Here is an 18,482-nt window from a genome sequence, read left to right on the forward strand (position 1 = left end):
GGCCATTGACTTCCATTCTGAAGCAGTCAAGAGACGCTTCTAAACAAGTCAAAAACTCAAGACACGACCCATTGTCAAAATTTCTGTGTCCATCACTGTAGTTCATCCAAAACAAACCAGAAATGAGACCCAAAGTGTTAAATACCGGAATTATCCTTTAATTGAAGAGATAACTCAATGGCGGAGAAAGAGTTGAACTTAACATAAACACTCTGGGGACAACAAAGACTTATTTTACATGTTAAAAAAACTCATAATATTACCCCTTTAACACATTTTAATTATTCAAAATGAATAAAGAATCAGCCATATAACAACAGCACATTTAGATGCTCATTAGCTCTATGTGCAGAGATGAACTTTGGGGACTGCAATACAGCTGCATTCCTGAAGTGAATTACTGGACATCAGTGGGGATCAAATTCATAACAGTCACAACATCCTTTTATAGGTCTTGCCAGAGCAAGACTCGAGAGCTGTGCACACTGACAGTGATTCAATTGCTGTAGGCAGAAAATCATAGTCTGTCCCCATTGGTCTTTGCCAGTTGTGTTGCTGCTCATTTTTGCATAAAGTTGAACTCTTTTTTCACAGTTCTAACAGTTGAAAGTAAAATTCTCACAAAATATACAAAGTAAATGGTGGCTTTCTTGCTACAGATTCCTGTCAGTGTGAATGCCCGATAGAAAGTTTAAAGGTCCCATATTTCTAAGAATTCTAGAGTTTTATTTTAGGTTATGATGTCCTTTAGAATATATATTTGCAGTTTAAGTACCAAAAACAATCTCTATATATTTTTCACAGCTTCTCTCTACTGATAGGCCTGTTGTTTTATGAGTGAAATACACAGTTGAAATAACGTTACCCTTGGAAATACACTAAATGTTAGTTTCTGTGCACTAAATGTTAGGTTAGTAAACCAACAGACACAGACACTAAGATATTTTAACCTTACCATGTTTAACTCAATAAACAAACAGACACCAACAGGTCCGGTGTCTGTAAATTAAGAAAACAAACAACGTCTTTCCAACAGATATTCTATCAAAACTTGTGGCTACCAAAGACTTTAACATTAAAAAACAACACGTAAGCATCTTGTTAGCATCATGTTAGTGTTGTAGAACTGTTTACAATATATCAGTTCAGTTTTCTCTGGCTCCATAATGTAACTTAAAAGTTACGACTGCATGATAAATCGCATAAATCACCATCAGCTGCTATCAGAAGCGAATTTCTGAATAAATGAACATTAGCCATTGTTCTAGTATATAAATGTTTTTCAGAAGCCTGTGCAATGATTTAGTTTCCTGACATCCATCAATTAAACTGCATTTTCTCACATGGTGTGATGTTCCTTAGAGGTTTGTTTGGCCAAAAGGGGGTGGGGTGGTGGACGGTGGACAGCGTGGGGTGGAGAGTGAAGGTGGCGACTGTGTATTGGTGACATAGCAACTTTACGGAAGTATGAACGAACCGTTTTAACTCACAGCTACTTCAAGCAGGCTGTGTGCATTTGACTCTTAAATTACTGTTTTGAAACTTATATGATACTTACATAGCCCCTAGACCTCAGTTATCATGAAAAAAGCCACAAAATTTCAGTTTTGACAATATGTGACCTTTAAAACTATACAACAACAATATTCATAGTTGTTTTTTTTTACTTTCTTCCTTTTTTCTCTTTCTTTCTTTTTATTTAAAAATAAAACTGTGATTGGACGGCTGGGAGAGAAGTGACATTGACGAGCTGAGCATAAGGCAAGAGTAGCAGCTCTCTTAACTTCAAAGTAAAACAGAATGAATAAAGAAAGAGGAAGAATATACATAATAAAGTATATATTTTTCTATATAATTTTATATTCCTTCCAGCCACACTTAGTGAAAGCATCCATGCTGTCCAAAATGTGTCATTTGGTTTTGGTCCATGTAAGATGAATTTAAATGTGCTTCATAAAAAGTTATTTGGCCTTGCGGTTAGTGAATGTGCTTTAATGTGTGCATGCAACTGAGAGTAAAAGTGTAAGGGATAATGTATAGGCAGACGGTTGTTATCGCAGAAATAAGCCCCGACAGTGTGATCAAGACCCGACATGAAGTGTACATTATCCCCCTTATTACACAGCTATTTACCTCATAAGTAAGGTAAGGAACATTAAATATTGATTTGAAATATTTTATTTGATAATTTTAAAGAATCCAGACCGTGTGCAAGGAAAACCATTTTTTTCCAGTTTTGAGATTAGACAATACGTTCAAATGTCACAAACACACTATTTGGTTTAATCATTTGTAAATATAATGTCATATGTTATTTAAAGACATATTTATATTTAATCTTGTGTTATATTAAACTGTACCTGTCAAAATGATTTGCAGCATGCGGGATATTAGTTTTGCATGTTTGTTATTTGGGAACAAATAACCTGTAAATGTTGTGACTTGCTAATCAGAATCAAGCATTCCAACAAGCCATGTTATGGCTTGGATAATCCCCAGGTGATCACTACTCTTAGTATTTAAGAGAAATACCCAGATGGTCTCCTGCTTCCACAGAGATTTTAAGTAGGTGGTGGATGGACACATTATCCCACGAGGACACAGGAACTGAGGAGCTGCCAAAACGTTTAAAAGTTAAAAAGTAACAGAAAGTGTTAATGGGCATCTCATTTTAAGTGTAAGAGATATAGAGGAGGCACCAAGAAATCTGTTCCTTATGGTTAAACTCTGCTTGTTAAGTGAATTAATTACTTTCACATTTGCTGATAATGCGTCATAGAAGTGTTGTAGTCAAGACCACCAAGACCAGTGAATGTTGAGAACAAGTCAAGACTGATGTTTAAAAATTCGCTTTGGATTAATGTGTGAATGTAAATGTAATCAAGAATGAAGAAAGGTAAGATGTAGACCATTCCGAGTAGAGAAGAGAAAAAAGTATGTTTTCTGCAACAACAGTAATTTTTTGTTGGCCATAATTAAAGTGTGTGTCTGTGTGAGAACTCTGTGGGTTCCTCATGGTGACGCAGATCTATGTGGAGTGTTTGCGTCAGAGCTTATGCTGAGCAATCAGCAGGCGAACAACACTGTTATGAAAAAGTGTCAGTCCAATCAAAAATACCTCACACAAACACACACTCACACATTACTGTGCCTGAGAGACTGAATGCGATATGGCACTTCCTGGCAGACGGTGGGTACAGTGGGTCCAAGCTGGCAGCTGACAAATGTTCAGTACTGTATTACAGTATGGCAGAGCACAGCTTACAGAAGAGCCTTCTTTTATCTGCTCAAAATGCTTTAAATGTAGAGTAATACTGCAGTGTACTTAACTCTTTCCCGCCAGCGTTTAAAAAAAGTTGCCATCGTCAGCTTTTCACAAAAGTTTAATACCTTCCAGAAAATGTTCTTCTTTAAATATAACATACAATAAATCAAATAAAAAACAGCCCCTCTGCTTTTAAACAAAAAAAGTTTTTTTCCTACACTCTCAAAAATAAAGGTACAAAAGCAGTCACTGGGACAGTACCCTTTCAAAAAGGTAAACCTTTGTACCCAAAGAGTGCATATTAGTACTTGGTACCTAAATGGTACTGCGGCCTCAATGATAGCTTTTGTACCTTTATTTTTCACAGTGTATCTTCATGCTTTTTTCTCTATTCTTCAAATATGGGTAGGTTCTTTAAAAAATACAAAATTAATTAAATTTGTGTAAATGACTTTTGTTAGAGATCAGATTCAGAGAGATGATCAAAACATACACAAAGTTTTTACTGTTTATGGATCAGTGGATGCTTCAGTGTTTTATAAGTTGGTTAAGAGTGCCATCTAGTGGATATTAGCAGAATTGTGGATTGCCATAAAAACTTACATATAAACAAGATAACTTGTCAATGGGGGGAAGAGTTAATCCAAAGAATTAATCAATTAATCAATGAATCACTGGAAGGGCATTACAAACAAATGAATTTAAAGAACAACCTTCAATGCAGATTATAACAGAAAGCAGGGTTACATCTGTAAGAAGCCAAGCATGTATTACCATGAAGTTGTGGGAAGTATATAAATGACTAGTTTTTAAATAGCCAACATCTTTTGGTTTGTTATAGCCACAAACAGAATTTCTTACTTGCTATTTCTAGTCAGAACTAGGTATTACAGCAAGGGACAACCCTTTTCTAGTGAGCATTATATGTGAAAAATCTAAAAATACATATATAAAAACAAAGCAGTGTAATGTAAGTATAGCAGAGGAATGGACACTTTTGGAAGCATCAACATTTAATCAGCATTTTTATTTACTGAGAAAACACGCGCACACCTTTCAATAAACCTGCTGTTATACCTGCTGTGTAGGAGGAACATACAGTAGAAGGGTGATTGTGGCAGAGAGAGATGTGGGTTTGAGGATAAAGGGAATGGAAAGGTAAATGCATGAAATAAGAAATGTAGATTAAAAACAGAAACACTCTGAAAGCAGAGCGCATAATACAGATTTTAATATACAGACTATATGTTGCAACGAAGATGTGCAAATAATCCTTAACATTTATGATCTCTTGCTCTCTCTTTTTTTATCTCTTACCTGCTCAATACATTTGCTGTCAGTTTCTCAACATGAGTGGGTGGGAAATAATGTGAGTAAATAAAAAAGTATACTAAAGGGGTGGTGTGAGAGAAAGTTTCTGATTTTATACTGTACCTGTTCCTAATCTGGACTGGGTTTGTTTCCTATTGTTTTTATTGTGCACCAGGTTAGCCCATCAGTGGGAGCACGGAAACATGCAGCATCATACACTCATGTGTAAATGTGTTTTCATTAAGGTTTTCAAAAATAAAGCTCTCTTGAGGAAAGTTTACCCCTGTGAAAATATATTCATAATTTATAATATTTATATTTAAGTTCATAGATTTGATATTTATATTATATTTTCATAGTAAACTTCACAAAAAGTAAAAAGTTCATATATTCAAATTGATGGAGAAGGTCAGCCTATTGCCTTCAGAAAGACCATTGGTTAGCTCATTTGAAATATCAAACTTTTTTGACCTTGCCTCTTAAAAGAATCGGAATCGAGAATCGTTAGGAACCGGAATCGAAATCGGAACCGGAATCATTCAAATTCAAACTATACCAAACCCTACTTATGAAAACAATGGATATCAGTTTATCCAAGGTAGCAGTGGAGTCGTGCGTGTGTGTTTAACACTGGATTTTGTTAAAATGGAGCGATCCCAACCTGGTCTTGAGTCACAGGCGGTGTGACTGCATTAAATGTCTGTGTTTTGTTGGCAATCGGTGCGTATATGCATATAATGTAAACCACACGAATAGTGGGATAATGTTTTGTGTGTGTTGCTTACTTGGTTGGGTTTATGTGTTAATATTTAGTTAACTCTTATTCTGTAGTTCCGTAGTTGTCACTTCCCTTTCCTCTTGTAGTTTTGCTCTTTGTTCATGTTATAGTTCTGTCCTTGCTGCCCCACCCTAATGGTTTACAAAAAACTCTGATTAGTTTCTCCATTTAAACCCCAGTGTTTCCTTCATTCTTTGGTCTTGTATGTTCCTAGTACTGTATGTGATGTTAGTGGTTTCTTGCGAGAGCTTGGATTTTTGATTTTTTAGCTGTTCTGGTCCAAATTGACTGCACTAACCCATCCCTCATGGTGAACCCAGCCTACAGATCAGAGCAGCAGTCATCAGTGACTGTTACTGTATCTTATCGTACAGAAGATGAATTTTAAGTACTGATTGTTCATAGCCTCCTCCTCTGGAGGTGAGAATTAACCGAATTCGCTTACACAGTGCAGAGAGAGAGCACAGCATCTTCTCAACATGACTGCATAAAGACCACGTATGACAGGCGTGACGCAGCAACTTTACAGAAAAGGGATTTGAACTCTGCATGGCTCCTTCCAGCTACCTTTTTCTTTTGAAAACCAATAACTTCAGCTTTTGCAGACTGTTTACATTCACTTGGGGCGGCAGTGGCCTAGTGGTTCATGTAGGTTGTCTACAAACCGGAAGGTTGGTGTTTCAATCCCCGGCTCCACCAGACCAAGTGTCGCGGTGTCCATGAGCAAGACACTTATCCCCAACTGCTCCCGACGAGCTGGCTGGCGCCTTGCATGGCTGACACCGCCGTCGGTGTATGAATGTGTGAGTGAATGGGTGAATGTGAGGCTAATTGTAAAGCGCTTTGGATGGCCTTAGGTCTGTTAAAAGCGCTATATAAATGCAGTCCATTTACCATTTATTAAAACCACATGACACACTACATGCAATGCGATGGCATAATATGTGCTGTTTAAATGTCTCCCTCTTTCTTTACATCTTCCCTGAATGTATCTAAATCCCTGACTTAACTTTAAAGTCCTTGAAGCTGCTAATTCAACTTTAAAATTCATTTCATCATTGCAAGATAAAGGATGAGATTTAATTTATCCAGGTATCAACTATCACACACATTGACCCATTAATATTCTTTCACTTCTACTCAATAAAATATACAGATGGATATAAACATCAGATCGTTTGAGACCATCTGGTTTGGAGTACAGGTATGAATCAAACATGTTTTTGTAACGCAAAAAGATTTTTGGCAGAAGCACCAAAGAGATGGTTAGCAGAATTTACAAGCTGCTCTTTAATCTACATTGAAATTGAATCATATTACAATAATGCAAAAGCCTGTATTAAAACAATAATTACAGTATGCATTAGGGGTGGGTGGTATGACCAAAAATCCATTTCATGGAATAAGTCATTTTATTTCACAGCAACTGTATATTTCACAGTAAACATTTTTTTTTACAGTTTTTGGAATATAAAAATTTGCTGAAATATGCCACGCACTATAACTTTTGCAGGGCTTCAGACAGCGATTTAATAATCGCATTTTGCACCTATTTATCGAATCTGAGGTACTGAGCACAATGTTTTACATCTTTTCTGACTTCTAGCGCGAACACACAGTAAAGCGCTATCTTTACGCTTTCACTGATAAACCTAAAGTGGATGATCTCCGCGTCTTTCATTAGTTTCATTTTGCGAGCGGGTAAATATTTATTCCAGCTGACAGGGTACCAAAAAAGTAACAATGCACTATCACTCAAAAAAATGAACTTGGTTGGAGTCAGTTTTACTAAATAATTTCTTTTTCACTTTACTTAACAAAGACAAGTAATGGCATATGATTAATTTAACTTAGTAATTTCAACAAAAGACTGTGTCTTGTCAGCTTTACTTCAAAATTATTTGTTCAGCCAATATAACATTGTTGCGTAAAAGTAACAGATTAATAAAACCAATACAGACTTGCATCTCATTGGCTGATGATGCTGCAGTGTATTATGGGAAAATTGTTGTTCTGGCAGAATTGTTGTACCCTCTTGCAAAAGTGTAGCATGATTAGATAGGTACCTAAGTAATAAGTGGCCAAGTATAAGTTAATTAACTTGTTCTGATATATTTTAGAACAAAACAAACCAACAAACAGTTTGAAATGTTACATTGCATTTCAAATATGTTTGTGATATGTTTGATTAACTGTAATTAAATAAAGGTGAGCAGCTGCAATCTGGTTGATTGATTCATTGTTATGGAGTTATTAAATCATTATTTTTAATCAATTAAATGTTTCATAATAGTGACTTTACTAGGATTTCTTTAGTCCATGCAACATTTAAATTGTTAATTTTACACAAACTTTTTAGTAAATACAACTTACATTGTTGACATTACTTCACAAAGCTATGTGGAACCCACTTGACAAAGTTTTTTTTAAGTAAATCCAACTTTTTATTTTTTTGAGTGTACCTATGTTTAAAGTGAAATCGTACTGAAGTTGTTTTACATTTGTTCATAATTCCACCTGGTATTGATATTTTAGAATTTTAGTGCTATTTAGCACCGTTTGTTTTTAGAGTGTATTTATGTATAGAGTACATTAAAAATAGGCAATATGTAAAAAGAAAAGTATGAATATATGCACAAACCTACAGACAGGATATATACCTGTATATGAGAAATGGATCTCTATGTAGACATGGATATTATAAATATGACAGGTGCTATGAGGCGATGAGCCATGTTTAAAGGTCTTGTCGCTCTTTACTTTCTATTAAGCCCGGAATACACTGCAGGATTTTTGCCCTCTTGTAAGATCATTAACTTATCACACTGTGCAACATGGATCATTTAAACTCGGGTACGACAGGTATGTAGACTGTATGATGATGACACGGAAGCTTCGGCGGCAGTGTCACACGTTGTGCAACGTCACCAGCATGCGCTCGTGGTAAACAAATACCAGTACGCAGATCGTAGAAGCAAACACACTGTGCGGTGATCATGCTGAATTTCTGACACTGTCAGAAAACTATTGTAGGTTATCTTTTGACGCAAGACCGTAAAAACGGCCGTCTTTGAACCTCTCTCACTGTACAACATAGGATCACCGTTGAAGAGCCACGATAACAGAAATCGCAGCGATTGTTTCATAATGACGATCTTTCGTCTGGGACAGCCAATAATCGTGCAGTGTATCCCGGGCTTTAGAACATAACGTTTTCTTTCTGATCAAAGATGTTTGAACTATGAGCAAGCGGCGCATCAATCACCCACGCCCATTTATTTACATTCTGCAGAATGCACGAAATAGAAACATTTGTAACTTCTGACATTTTATTTTACGGTAACGGAATATACCGTCATGCCGCCTATTCCTAGTATGCATTTTTTATGACTGACACAAAATGATGAGGTCACAGCGGGCCAGGAATGAAGTTAGGCCTACTGTACTTTGACACTTAATGAGTAAAAGAATCAGCTGATCTACAGTGCATCCACACATCTGTTGTTAAGTAAATGAGCCTTGTTCGAACACGACTTGTTCTTACTGAAAGTAACATCATATCAGTGTGGCATGTAGAGATCGGGAGGTAATTATTGAGTATTAGTTTATTCATTGGTTGGGGCCGATAGAGGGGGTTGGATTACGCATATATAAACAGCATACGTGTGTGTGACCCAGACGAGCGTCACTTCCCGGTATCCCGTTTCGCTTCCGGCGTATGGACTGAGGGCTGTTGTTATCTTGGGTATGTGAAACTATTACCGCTATGTGCATCTCTTTAAAATATGGATTATACATGTCGGTTTTCTGCAGCTGTGCAGGACGATTGCTGCAACTGTAAACATCTCCGTGGCTGCAGATATTGTGGCTTTGACTTGTCGGCGGCGTGTTTCATCTGTTTATGCGATCACATTCAGGTAACGTTGTGTTCTAATGGCGTGTTGACTGACTTGCATTTCATTAGTAACTTATGCCTTTATCATAGTCAATACGATGCTGCGTATGGGCGGATGACGACTGTATATGCCAAGTTATTCTCCTTGTGTATCCTGAGCTCCACCAGCTGAGTGATTAAACTGAAACTAAAACTTTGCATTGCCACTATGGAGTATTATCTTCACCTCCACTGATTCCCGGGTCCCTGTGCCTGTTATTCGGTATGTCTCACTCATGTGGGTTTATTACAGAAATGTATTGTGACGACTGATTAACATGATTAGTTTTCCCCCATTTTATAGAGTGATAGGGGTATGCAGTGACGTCACCGCTGTCTTGTTCCGGGTTGAATATTCGCGTTCGTGAACGTGAATCCTATTTTGATACGTTTGTGAATCCGCTAATGCGGTGGGAGTGCTTTTGCACTTATATGGTCCAGTTATGTTTTCAGTGATTTACTTGTTGTTTTGGGTTAATTTTTGTATTATTGCCAGCGTACTGGCGTGAACATATGTTTTCTTTCTGTTTGTTTCAGTGACAATTGGTTTTGTTTCTTTATTCTTTAATTCAATTTAATTTGGTTAATTTTGTTATTGTGTGTTGGACAGGCATTAAGTGTCAGCTGTGTTGCCTGCCTGAATTTTGTAAATCATTTTTGTTTCTGTTTGAGTGTGTGTTTGTGTGTGTGCTGTGTTATTTTGTTTTACAGGAGCTGCAGACCTTTGATGAAGAGCAGGGCTAAATAAAGTCTTTCTTTAGGTGGTGATGGTGTTTCCTCACGGAGTGCTGTGATTTGCCGTGTGCACTGGGGCTTTTGGAGTGTGAGTTTGCAGTGTACGTAGAGTAAAGGCCTGTACGGCCGGTCATTTAGCCGAGGCTGCAGCTCCTTGTGTCGTCCTTCTGGACCATTTGTGTGATTGTGGTCCCATTTTATGCATCTTGTGAATGCATTTTAAATTTCTTCTGACTTTGCAATTACAATAAATACTCTATTTTTATACCAGTACCTCTGTCTCCATTGCCTATTTGCCACAGAGTGGGGAACCTGTGCATATTGTTTTCAATAAATTCCCTGGGTGAGACTCCCAGGGTGGCGTAGTCAGGCATTATTAACCCTTTGGTTAATTAACTTATTCAAATTTATTTAACTCATACCTTCCCTCTGCCATCTGGCCACAAACTGGCGTAGTCGGCAGGATCTGCTGTTGTGGTTTTTCTTGTTTTGGAGACATTGGTATTGGTTTTGGGTTTAGTGTGTATATGTGTATTTGTTTTTGTAACGTGTATGTAGGAACAAGACAGCGGTATATGTTCAACTGTTTTCTCAAATCTTATTTTTGCAGGCAATTTAATTGTTTGCTTACTGTTCAAGATGGAGGGAGAATTGCAGGAGCTACGGGACCTGGTGACTCAGTTGAGAGTGGAGAATGAGAGGTTGAAGCAGGACCAACCTCCAGTAAGTTCCCTAGCGAGTAACACCACACAGGGCAATGACGCGGCAGCAGCGGTTAGGCCTACTTTGCCAGGTGATGGTGCCACATCAGCAGATAGGTTTGTTTTTGTCCCTAGAGACCGGAAATGTCCAAAATTTAGTGGAACGTCAGGTATAGGTATTGATGAATGGGTCGAAGAGGCACAGGCTTGTATCCGGGCCCGTTGCTTGTCTACGGCTGACCAGGCGTTCTTTTTGTTCGATCACTTAGAGGGTGAGGCTCGGGAGGAAATTAGGCATCGTTCTGACGCCGATAGAAGTAATCCAACTCTTATAGTCGAGGCCCTACGTGAATTGTATGGCTGTTCGTTGTCATATGTGGCTTTGCAAGAGGCCTTTTTCTCACGGAGGCAGCGGGAGGGGGAGACCCTTTTGGAGTTCTCCCTTGCCCTGATGGGCCTCCAGGAGAAAGTTAAGCAGCAGTCGTCCTCCGCCATGCCAAATGCAGAAATATTGTTGCGCGACCAATTTGTTGAATTTGTGTTAGATCCGGCATTGCATCGTGAACTTAAACAATTGGTGCGCCGGCAGCCATTATGTACCTTTTTGGATGTCCGGGGTGAGGCGATACGTTGGGAACGGGAAGGGATGCCCGGGGGAACGAGACCTAGGAGCCAATCACTTCCGGTAGCATATGGGTTTCAGTGTGGGGTACAAGGGGAGCCACAAGCTGAAAGCAGTAGTTCACGTTCAGAATTTGCAGAATTGCGCGAGATGCTTAAGTTGCAGCAAGAGCAAATAGGTCAGCTTACACAAGGGCTTGCCCGATTACAGAGCTTTCAGTCCCGAAATACCTCTCCTCGTCGTGGTCCAGTAATATGTCGACGATGCCAACGTGAGGGTCATTTTGCTAGGGACTGCGACGGACAGCGTGCTCCCCCTCGGTCGAGGCCTTCTTCCAGGTTTGTTCCTGCAACCCGGGAAGAACCAGCTCACTCTGTACAGCGGTCGGAAAACTAGTACCCACCGAACTGCAGAGCCACTGTTCGGTTGGGGAGTTTGATGGCTCTATTTTTACTTCCGTGCCTCAGTTAGTTTCGTCTTGCCCTCATCTCGTTGCCCTTTTTGGGGGTGTTTAAGTTCCCTGTTTGGTGGACACTGGATCGATGGTGTCCACCATAACAGAGAGCTATTTCCGTGAGTATAGCGACCAGTGGGGACAGGGAGGGATGAAGACATGTCACTGGTTACAACTTCGTGCCGCTAATGGTCTTGCAATACCATACGTCGGGTATATTGAGTTGGATGTGGAGCTGTGCGGTAGGCTGGTACCAAAGTGCGGGGTCCTGGTGGTCAGGGATCCTCCGGGTGGGCCGTGCACTAGAGTCCCAGGAGTTTTAGGGATGAATATCCTACGGCGCTGCTACCAGGAGCTCTTTGGGCAGCATGGCCCCGCCTTATTCAGCTTGCCGTCAGTTTCACAAGCCCCAAGTATTATGGTTCAGGCCCTCCAGCATTGTCAGCAAGCTAGTACCCAGCCCAGTGAGAGTAGTGTGGGCAAGGTTAGAGTGCGTGGCCGTCGCGCATGTCGTATCCCTGGTGGTACTATAAAGTTAGTGGCTGCAACATGTTCTAGGCAGTTTGCAGATACCACCGTGCTTTTCGAACCCTTGGAGGAGGGTTTGCCTTCTGGATTGTTGGCCTCTCCTGCGTTGATAAAAGTCATTCAGGGTACGGTTTATGTACCTGTAGTGAATGTAGGGACGCTGGATGTGTTGCTTTACCCTCGCAGCATTTTGGGTAGTCTGAATAGTGTCTTGGTGGTCAGCTTGCCCACTGAGGTGGTAGAGGTACAGTCTGTTGCTGCCACTGATGCCCAGGACTCCCAGGTGCTCTCTGCTAGTGGTCAGGGCTCCCAGGTAAGTGCAGTATTAGATCAGATTGAAGCCATTGACTTATCTATGCTCAGCTGTGAGGAAGTCAGTCAGGTTAAGGCACTGCTTCGGAACTATCATTCAGTGTTTTCTGCACACGAGGGCGATCTGGGGTGTACCAATTTGATTACCCATGAGATCCCTCTGGTTGACGATATCCCAGTGAGACAGCGTTATCGAAGGATACCTCCTTCAGAGTACGAGGTTGTTAAAGCCCATATAAATCAGTTGCTTGAGGCACAAGTGATCAAGGAGAGCAGTAGCCCTTATGCCTCGCCAATAGTGTTGGTGAAGAAAAAGGACGGTAGTCTACGCATGTGTGTAGACTACCGTCAGTTGAATTCAAAGACTCGTAAGGATGCATTTCCTTTACCGCGCATTGAGGAGTCTTTGGATTCCCTAACTGGGGCCCGCTGGTTTTCCACCATGGATTTAGCCAGCGGGTACAATCAAGTCCCGATGGCTGTGAGAGATCAACCCAAGACTGCTTTTTGTACCCCCTTCGGATTATTCGAATACAACCGTATGCCCTTTGGGCTTTGTAATGCCCCTAGCACTTTTCAGCGGCTGATGCAACGATTATTTGGTGATCAGCAAGGTCAATCGCTGCTGTTATATCTTGATGACATTGTTGTGTTCTCGTCATCTGTGGCCCAACATCTGATGCGGTTGGAAGTTGTTTTGAGTCGATTAGAACGGGAGGGGTTAAAGGCTAGGTTGGAGAAATGCTCGTTTTTCCAGAAGTCGGTAAAATACCTTGGGCATGTGATCTCCTCTGAAGGGGTGTCTACAGACCCCAGTAAAGTGGAGGCAGTGTCACAGTGGCGTCAACCAGAGACTGTTGGTGAGTTGCGTTCCTTTCTCGGGTTCGCAAGTTACTATCGTCGATTTGTCGAGGGCTTTGCAAAATTTGCCGCTCCATTACATCGGCTAGTCGCTGAATTTGCAGAGGTAAGGCCCAGAAAGCGAGCTTCCCAGGACTTCAGGGCGGCATGGACCGATCAGTGCCAACAGAGTTTTGAGGGGCTGAAAAGTAAACTTACATCAGCACCCGTTTTGGCATATGCAGACTTCTCCCAGCCGTTTATCCTGGAAGTGGATGCCAGTCATGCAGGACTGGGGGCTGTCCTTTCCCAGGAGCAGGGAGGCCAGGTGCGGCCCATTGCCTACGCCAGTCGCAGTCTTCGGCCCACTGAGCGCAATATGTCAAATTACAGCTCAATGAAATTGGAGTTTCTTGCGCTCAAGTGGGCCATGACTGAAAAATTTAGGGAATACCTATTAGGGCAGAAATGTGTTGTGTTTACAGACAACAACCCCCTAAGTCATTTGGCGTCAGCTAAACTTGGCGCTACAGAGCAGCGCTGGGCTGCACAACTGGCCTCCTTTGATTTTGAGATCCGGTATAGGTCAGGGAGAAGTAATAAGAACGCAGATGCCCTCTCACGACAGAACCCACCATGCTCCCTTAATTGGGGTTTGGGTATTGAGACTTTGGGCACTAGTGTGCCTGTGGAGGTACATCAGGCTTTGGAAGATAGGGTGGTCCTTCCGGTTACTCAGGCTGTTATGATGTCTTTTCCCAGTTACTCAGGTGAGGAGATGCGGTCTTTACAGAGGACTGACCCTGTGTTTAGTGAAGTCCTGGGGTTGTGGGAAAGTAAGAGGTTCCCTAGTGGGGAAGAGCGCCGACTGCTGTCAAAGCCAGCCTTAGCCCTCCTTCGTCAGTGGGATAGGTTAGTGGAACAGGATGGGGTAGTCTATCGTCGAGTTCTTCGTCCTAATGGTGGGGAGGAGTTCCTGCAGGTATTGCTACCTAGCGCACTGCGTATGGAGGTGCTGACCTCGCTGCATCAAGATCATGGCCATCAAGGAATTGAGCGCACTATGGAGCTAGTCAGGCAGCGCTGTTATTGGCCTAGTTTGGCTTTGGAGGTAGCTCAGTGGTGTAGGGTGTGCGAGCGATGCCAGGTGGCTAAGGACACACAGCCCGCTGCCCGGAGCTTCATGGGTCATTTACTGGCATCTAGGCCTAACGAGATTTTGGCAATCGATTTCACGGTCCTTGAGCCGTCTCGGACCGGGATAGAAAATGTATTGGTGATGACCGACGTCTTCACCAAATACAGTATGGCTGTCCCTACTCGGGACCAGAGGGCCGAGACCGTTGTTGGAACATTGGTGGTGGAGTGGTTTTACAAGTTTGGGGTTCCTGGTCGGATTCATTCCGACCAGGGCCGCAATTTTGAGTCTTGTCTAATGCAACAGCTGTGTGCCTTGTATAACATTCAAAAGTCTCGCACTACACCTTATCACCCAGCGGGAAACGGCCAGTGCGAGAGATTTAACCGTACGTTGCATAATCTCTTGCGTACCCTCCCAGTGTCAAAGAAACGAGATTGGGTGTCTTGTCTTCCACAACTGTTGTTCTGTTATAATTCCACTCCCCACCAGTCCACCGGGGAAACGCCCTACTTCTTGATGTTTGGGCAGGAACCCCGGCTCCCTGTGGATTTCCTCCTTGGTAGGGTCCAGGAGGTGGTACCAGGTACTGTACATGACTGGGTGGTGGAACACCAAGCCCGACTTCAGGTTGCTTTTGAGGGGGCTCGTGACCGGTTAAGGCAGGCTGCAGACCGCCGTAAGGCCAATTATGATCAAGGTGTTCATGATGTCCCGTTAAAGGAAGGCCAGCTGGTGTACCTTCGAGATTATGCTAAGAGGGGTCGTCAGAAAATTCAGGATTTGTGGAGCTCTGTTGTATATCGGGTAGTGAAAACACCCAAGGCGAGCGGCGCTGTCTATTCAGTAGCACCACTGGGTGAGCCAGACAGGGTTAAACATGTTCACCGGTCCTCATTAAAGGCATGTGTTCAGAGGGAGTCACTGGTATTTGAGGGTAATCAGACCCATCAAGGTTCTGAAGTTAACCCTCCACTGGAACAAGCGAGTGTGCAGGAGGACGAGTCTGAACCAGAATGGTTGTTGGTTATTCCAGGGGGAAACCAGGTACCAGGAGTATCACATTCTGCTGAACTAGCTTGTGTAGAACCATCTTCCACAGGTTCGTTAGCGCCTTCAGGAGTTGTGCCAACATCTTCTGTTGCGCCTGATTTAGGGGTAAGAGAAGCCAGTGAGTTATCTGCAGACTTGTTGGTAAGCGTTCCGTCTGTTAGGGATGAGAATGAGGGTCGACGGCCGCGACGAACCACCGCTGGCCACCACTCTAATGTTTACCGCCTTCCTCAGCCTGTAGGTAGGGTAGTGTCGGAGGCCCATACAGCTTCTACTGTAGCCTCAGCAATTTTTAGGCCATGGGATTAAGTTGATCGTCGGGGCGACGATGCAAGACCTTGGGGGTGGACTGTGGCATGTAGAGATCGGGAGGTAATTATTGAGTATTAGTTTATTCATTGGTTGGGGCCGATAGAGGGGGTTGGATTACGCATATATAAACAGCATACGTGTGTGTGACCCAGACGAGCGTCACTTCCCGGTATCCCGTTTCGCTTCCGGCGTATGGACTGAGGGCTGTTGTTATCTTGGGTATGTGAAACTATTACCGCTATGTGCATCTCTTTAAAATATGGATTATACATGTCGGTTTTCTGCAGCTGTGCAGGACGATTGCTGCAACTGTAAACATCTCCGTGGCTGCAGATATTGTGGCTTTGACTTGTCGGCGGCGTGTTTCATCTGTTTATGCGATCACATTCAGGTAACGTTGTGTTCTAATGGCGTGTTGACTGACTTGCATTTCATTAGTAACTTATGCCTTTATCATAGTCAATACGATGCTGCGTATGGGCGGATGACGACTGTATATGCCAAGTTATTCTCCTTGTGTATCCTGAGCTCCACCAGCTGAGTGATTAAACTGAAACTAAAACTTTGCATTGCCACTATGGAGTATTATCTTCACCTCCACTGATTCCCGGGTCCCTGTGCCTGTTATTCGGTATGTCTCACTCATGTGGGTTTATTACAGAAATGTATTGTGACGACTGATTAACATGATTAGTTTTCCCCCATTTTATAGAGTGATAGGGGTATGCAGTGACGTCACCGCTGTCTTGTTCCGGGTTGAATATTCGCGTTCGTGAACGTGAATCCTATTTTGATACGTTTGTGAATCCGCTAATGCGGTGGGAGTGCTTTTGCACTTATATGGTCCAGTTATGTTTTCAGTGATTTACTTGTTGATTTGGGTTAATTTTTGTATTATTGCCAGCGTACTGGCGTGAACATATGTTTTCTTTCTGTTTGTTTCAGTGACAATTGGTTTTGTTTCTTTATTCTTTAATTCAATTTAATTTGGTTAATTTTGTTATTGTGTGTTGGACAGGCATTAAGTGTCAGCTGTGTTGCCTGCCTGAATTTTGTAAATCATTTTTGTTTCTGTTTGAGTGTGTGTTTGTGTGTGTGCTGTGTTATTTTGTTTTACAGGAGCTGCAGACCTTTGATGAAGAGCAGGGCTAAATAAAGTCTTTCTTTAGGTGGTGATGGTGTTTCCTCACGGAGTGCTGTGATTTGCCGTGTGCACTGGGGCTTTTGGAGTGGTGTGAGTTTGCAGTGTACGTAGAGTAAAGGCCTGTACGGCCGGTCATTTAGCCGAGGCTGCAGCTCCTTGTGTCGTCCTTCTGGACCATTTGTGTGATTGTGGTCCCATTTTATGCATCTTGTGAATGCATTTTAAATTTCTTCTGACTTTGCAATTACAATAAATACTCTATTTTTATACCAGTACCTCTGTCTCCATTGCCTATTTGCCACAGAGTGGGGAACCTGTGCATATTGTTTTCAATAAATTCCCTGGGTGAGACTCCCAGGGTGGCGTAGTCAGGCATTATTAACCCTTTGGTTAATTAACTTATTCAAATTTATTTAACTCATACCTTCCCTCTGCCATCTGGCCACATCAGCATACCAGCATATTTACATGCTTGTATGCTGATGCCCACATCAGGCTTTTTAACTAACCAGCATACATTTAGATTTTTTCTGCAGAGATAATAAAACAGAGAAAAGAGATCTAAGCATAAATATTTAATTTATCATCTAAAAAAATAATAATTTTGAGCCAAAAACAATGGTTGCAACCTTTGCAAATCAAGTGTATTATTAATCGTAACAAACACATTTAACAAACACATATAAAATATGTTTGTTTGCACACTAAAAGTTGATATATGCAATCTGATTGGAACTTTTAACAAGTGATTTTTGTGCAAACTGTATCAGGCTGTCAGTGAACAGACTGTGGGCGATCTGTGGGTTTGCCATCTTTCTACAGATTTTTCACTTATATCAGAAAACATATGGAAACACTGCATGCTTAGACAAATTGTTTAAAAAATGCTAGTTTCAAAAGACATGCATAAAAAATGCACTGAGATCAAACATGTTTTAGTCACGTCACAAAAAAAATACTTTTTTTGCTTTGTGGATAAATACAGACAATAAAACTAACCGGTGCTGTTACGGCTCTTCCTCTTTGTCTTGCCCCCTGTCAGCAACATCTTCAAGCTGTTTCTCAACATGGTGGTGGCGGGCAGAGAGGCTAAATGATGGAAAGAGGGAACATACCTTAAGCATTTCAAACTTTGGAAATGATTAAAAAAAATTAAGGTGCCGTTACTGAAGTGTAGAACAGTAATTGGTGTAAACACCAATGAAACCCATCATTCATGGTATAGCCTATTATGCATACATATATGTAGTCTATTTGATTTTAGCATGTTTGCTTTGGTTTCCCTTTTGCTAAATAAGTTTTCACTTTTTCAGACATCCATTGTTCTACTTCAGACATTTATTACACACTGAAAT

General features: G+C 41.5%; 1 protein-coding gene and 1 long non-coding RNA gene across 5 annotated transcripts in view; one reads left to right on the top strand and one right to left on the bottom strand.

Annotated features, from left to right (window-relative positions):
* Positions 1 to 18,218, bottom strand: part of tanc2b (tetratricopeptide repeat, ankyrin repeat and coiled-coil containing 2b) — a 110,645-nt gene extending 92,427 nt beyond the window's left edge. For all 4 annotated transcript variants that reach the window (XM_065253443.2, XM_065253439.2, XM_065253438.2 and 1 more), the window contains exon 1: positions 18,127 to 18,218. In XM_065253443.2, coding sequence (XP_065109515.1) covers positions 18,127 to 18,196 — 70 coding nt within the window. In that variant the 5' untranslated portion in view covers positions 18,197 to 18,218. The remainder of the gene's footprint in view (positions 1 to 18,126) is intronic.
* On the top strand, positions 8,948 to 10,107 carry LOC135734592 (uncharacterized). Its single transcript, XR_010527433.2, has 3 exons — positions 8,948 to 9,099; positions 9,168 to 9,271; positions 9,340 to 10,107. It is a non-coding gene; the product is annotated as an uncharacterized lncRNA (long non-coding RNA).
* Positions 18,219 to 18,482: the final 264 nt, after the last annotated feature.

Source organism: Paramisgurnus dabryanus, chromosome 1, assembly GCF_030506205.2.
Source record: "Paramisgurnus dabryanus chromosome 1, PD_genome_1.1, whole genome shotgun sequence".
Taxonomy (NCBI): Eukaryota; Metazoa; Chordata; class Actinopteri; order Cypriniformes; family Cobitidae; genus Paramisgurnus; species Paramisgurnus dabryanus.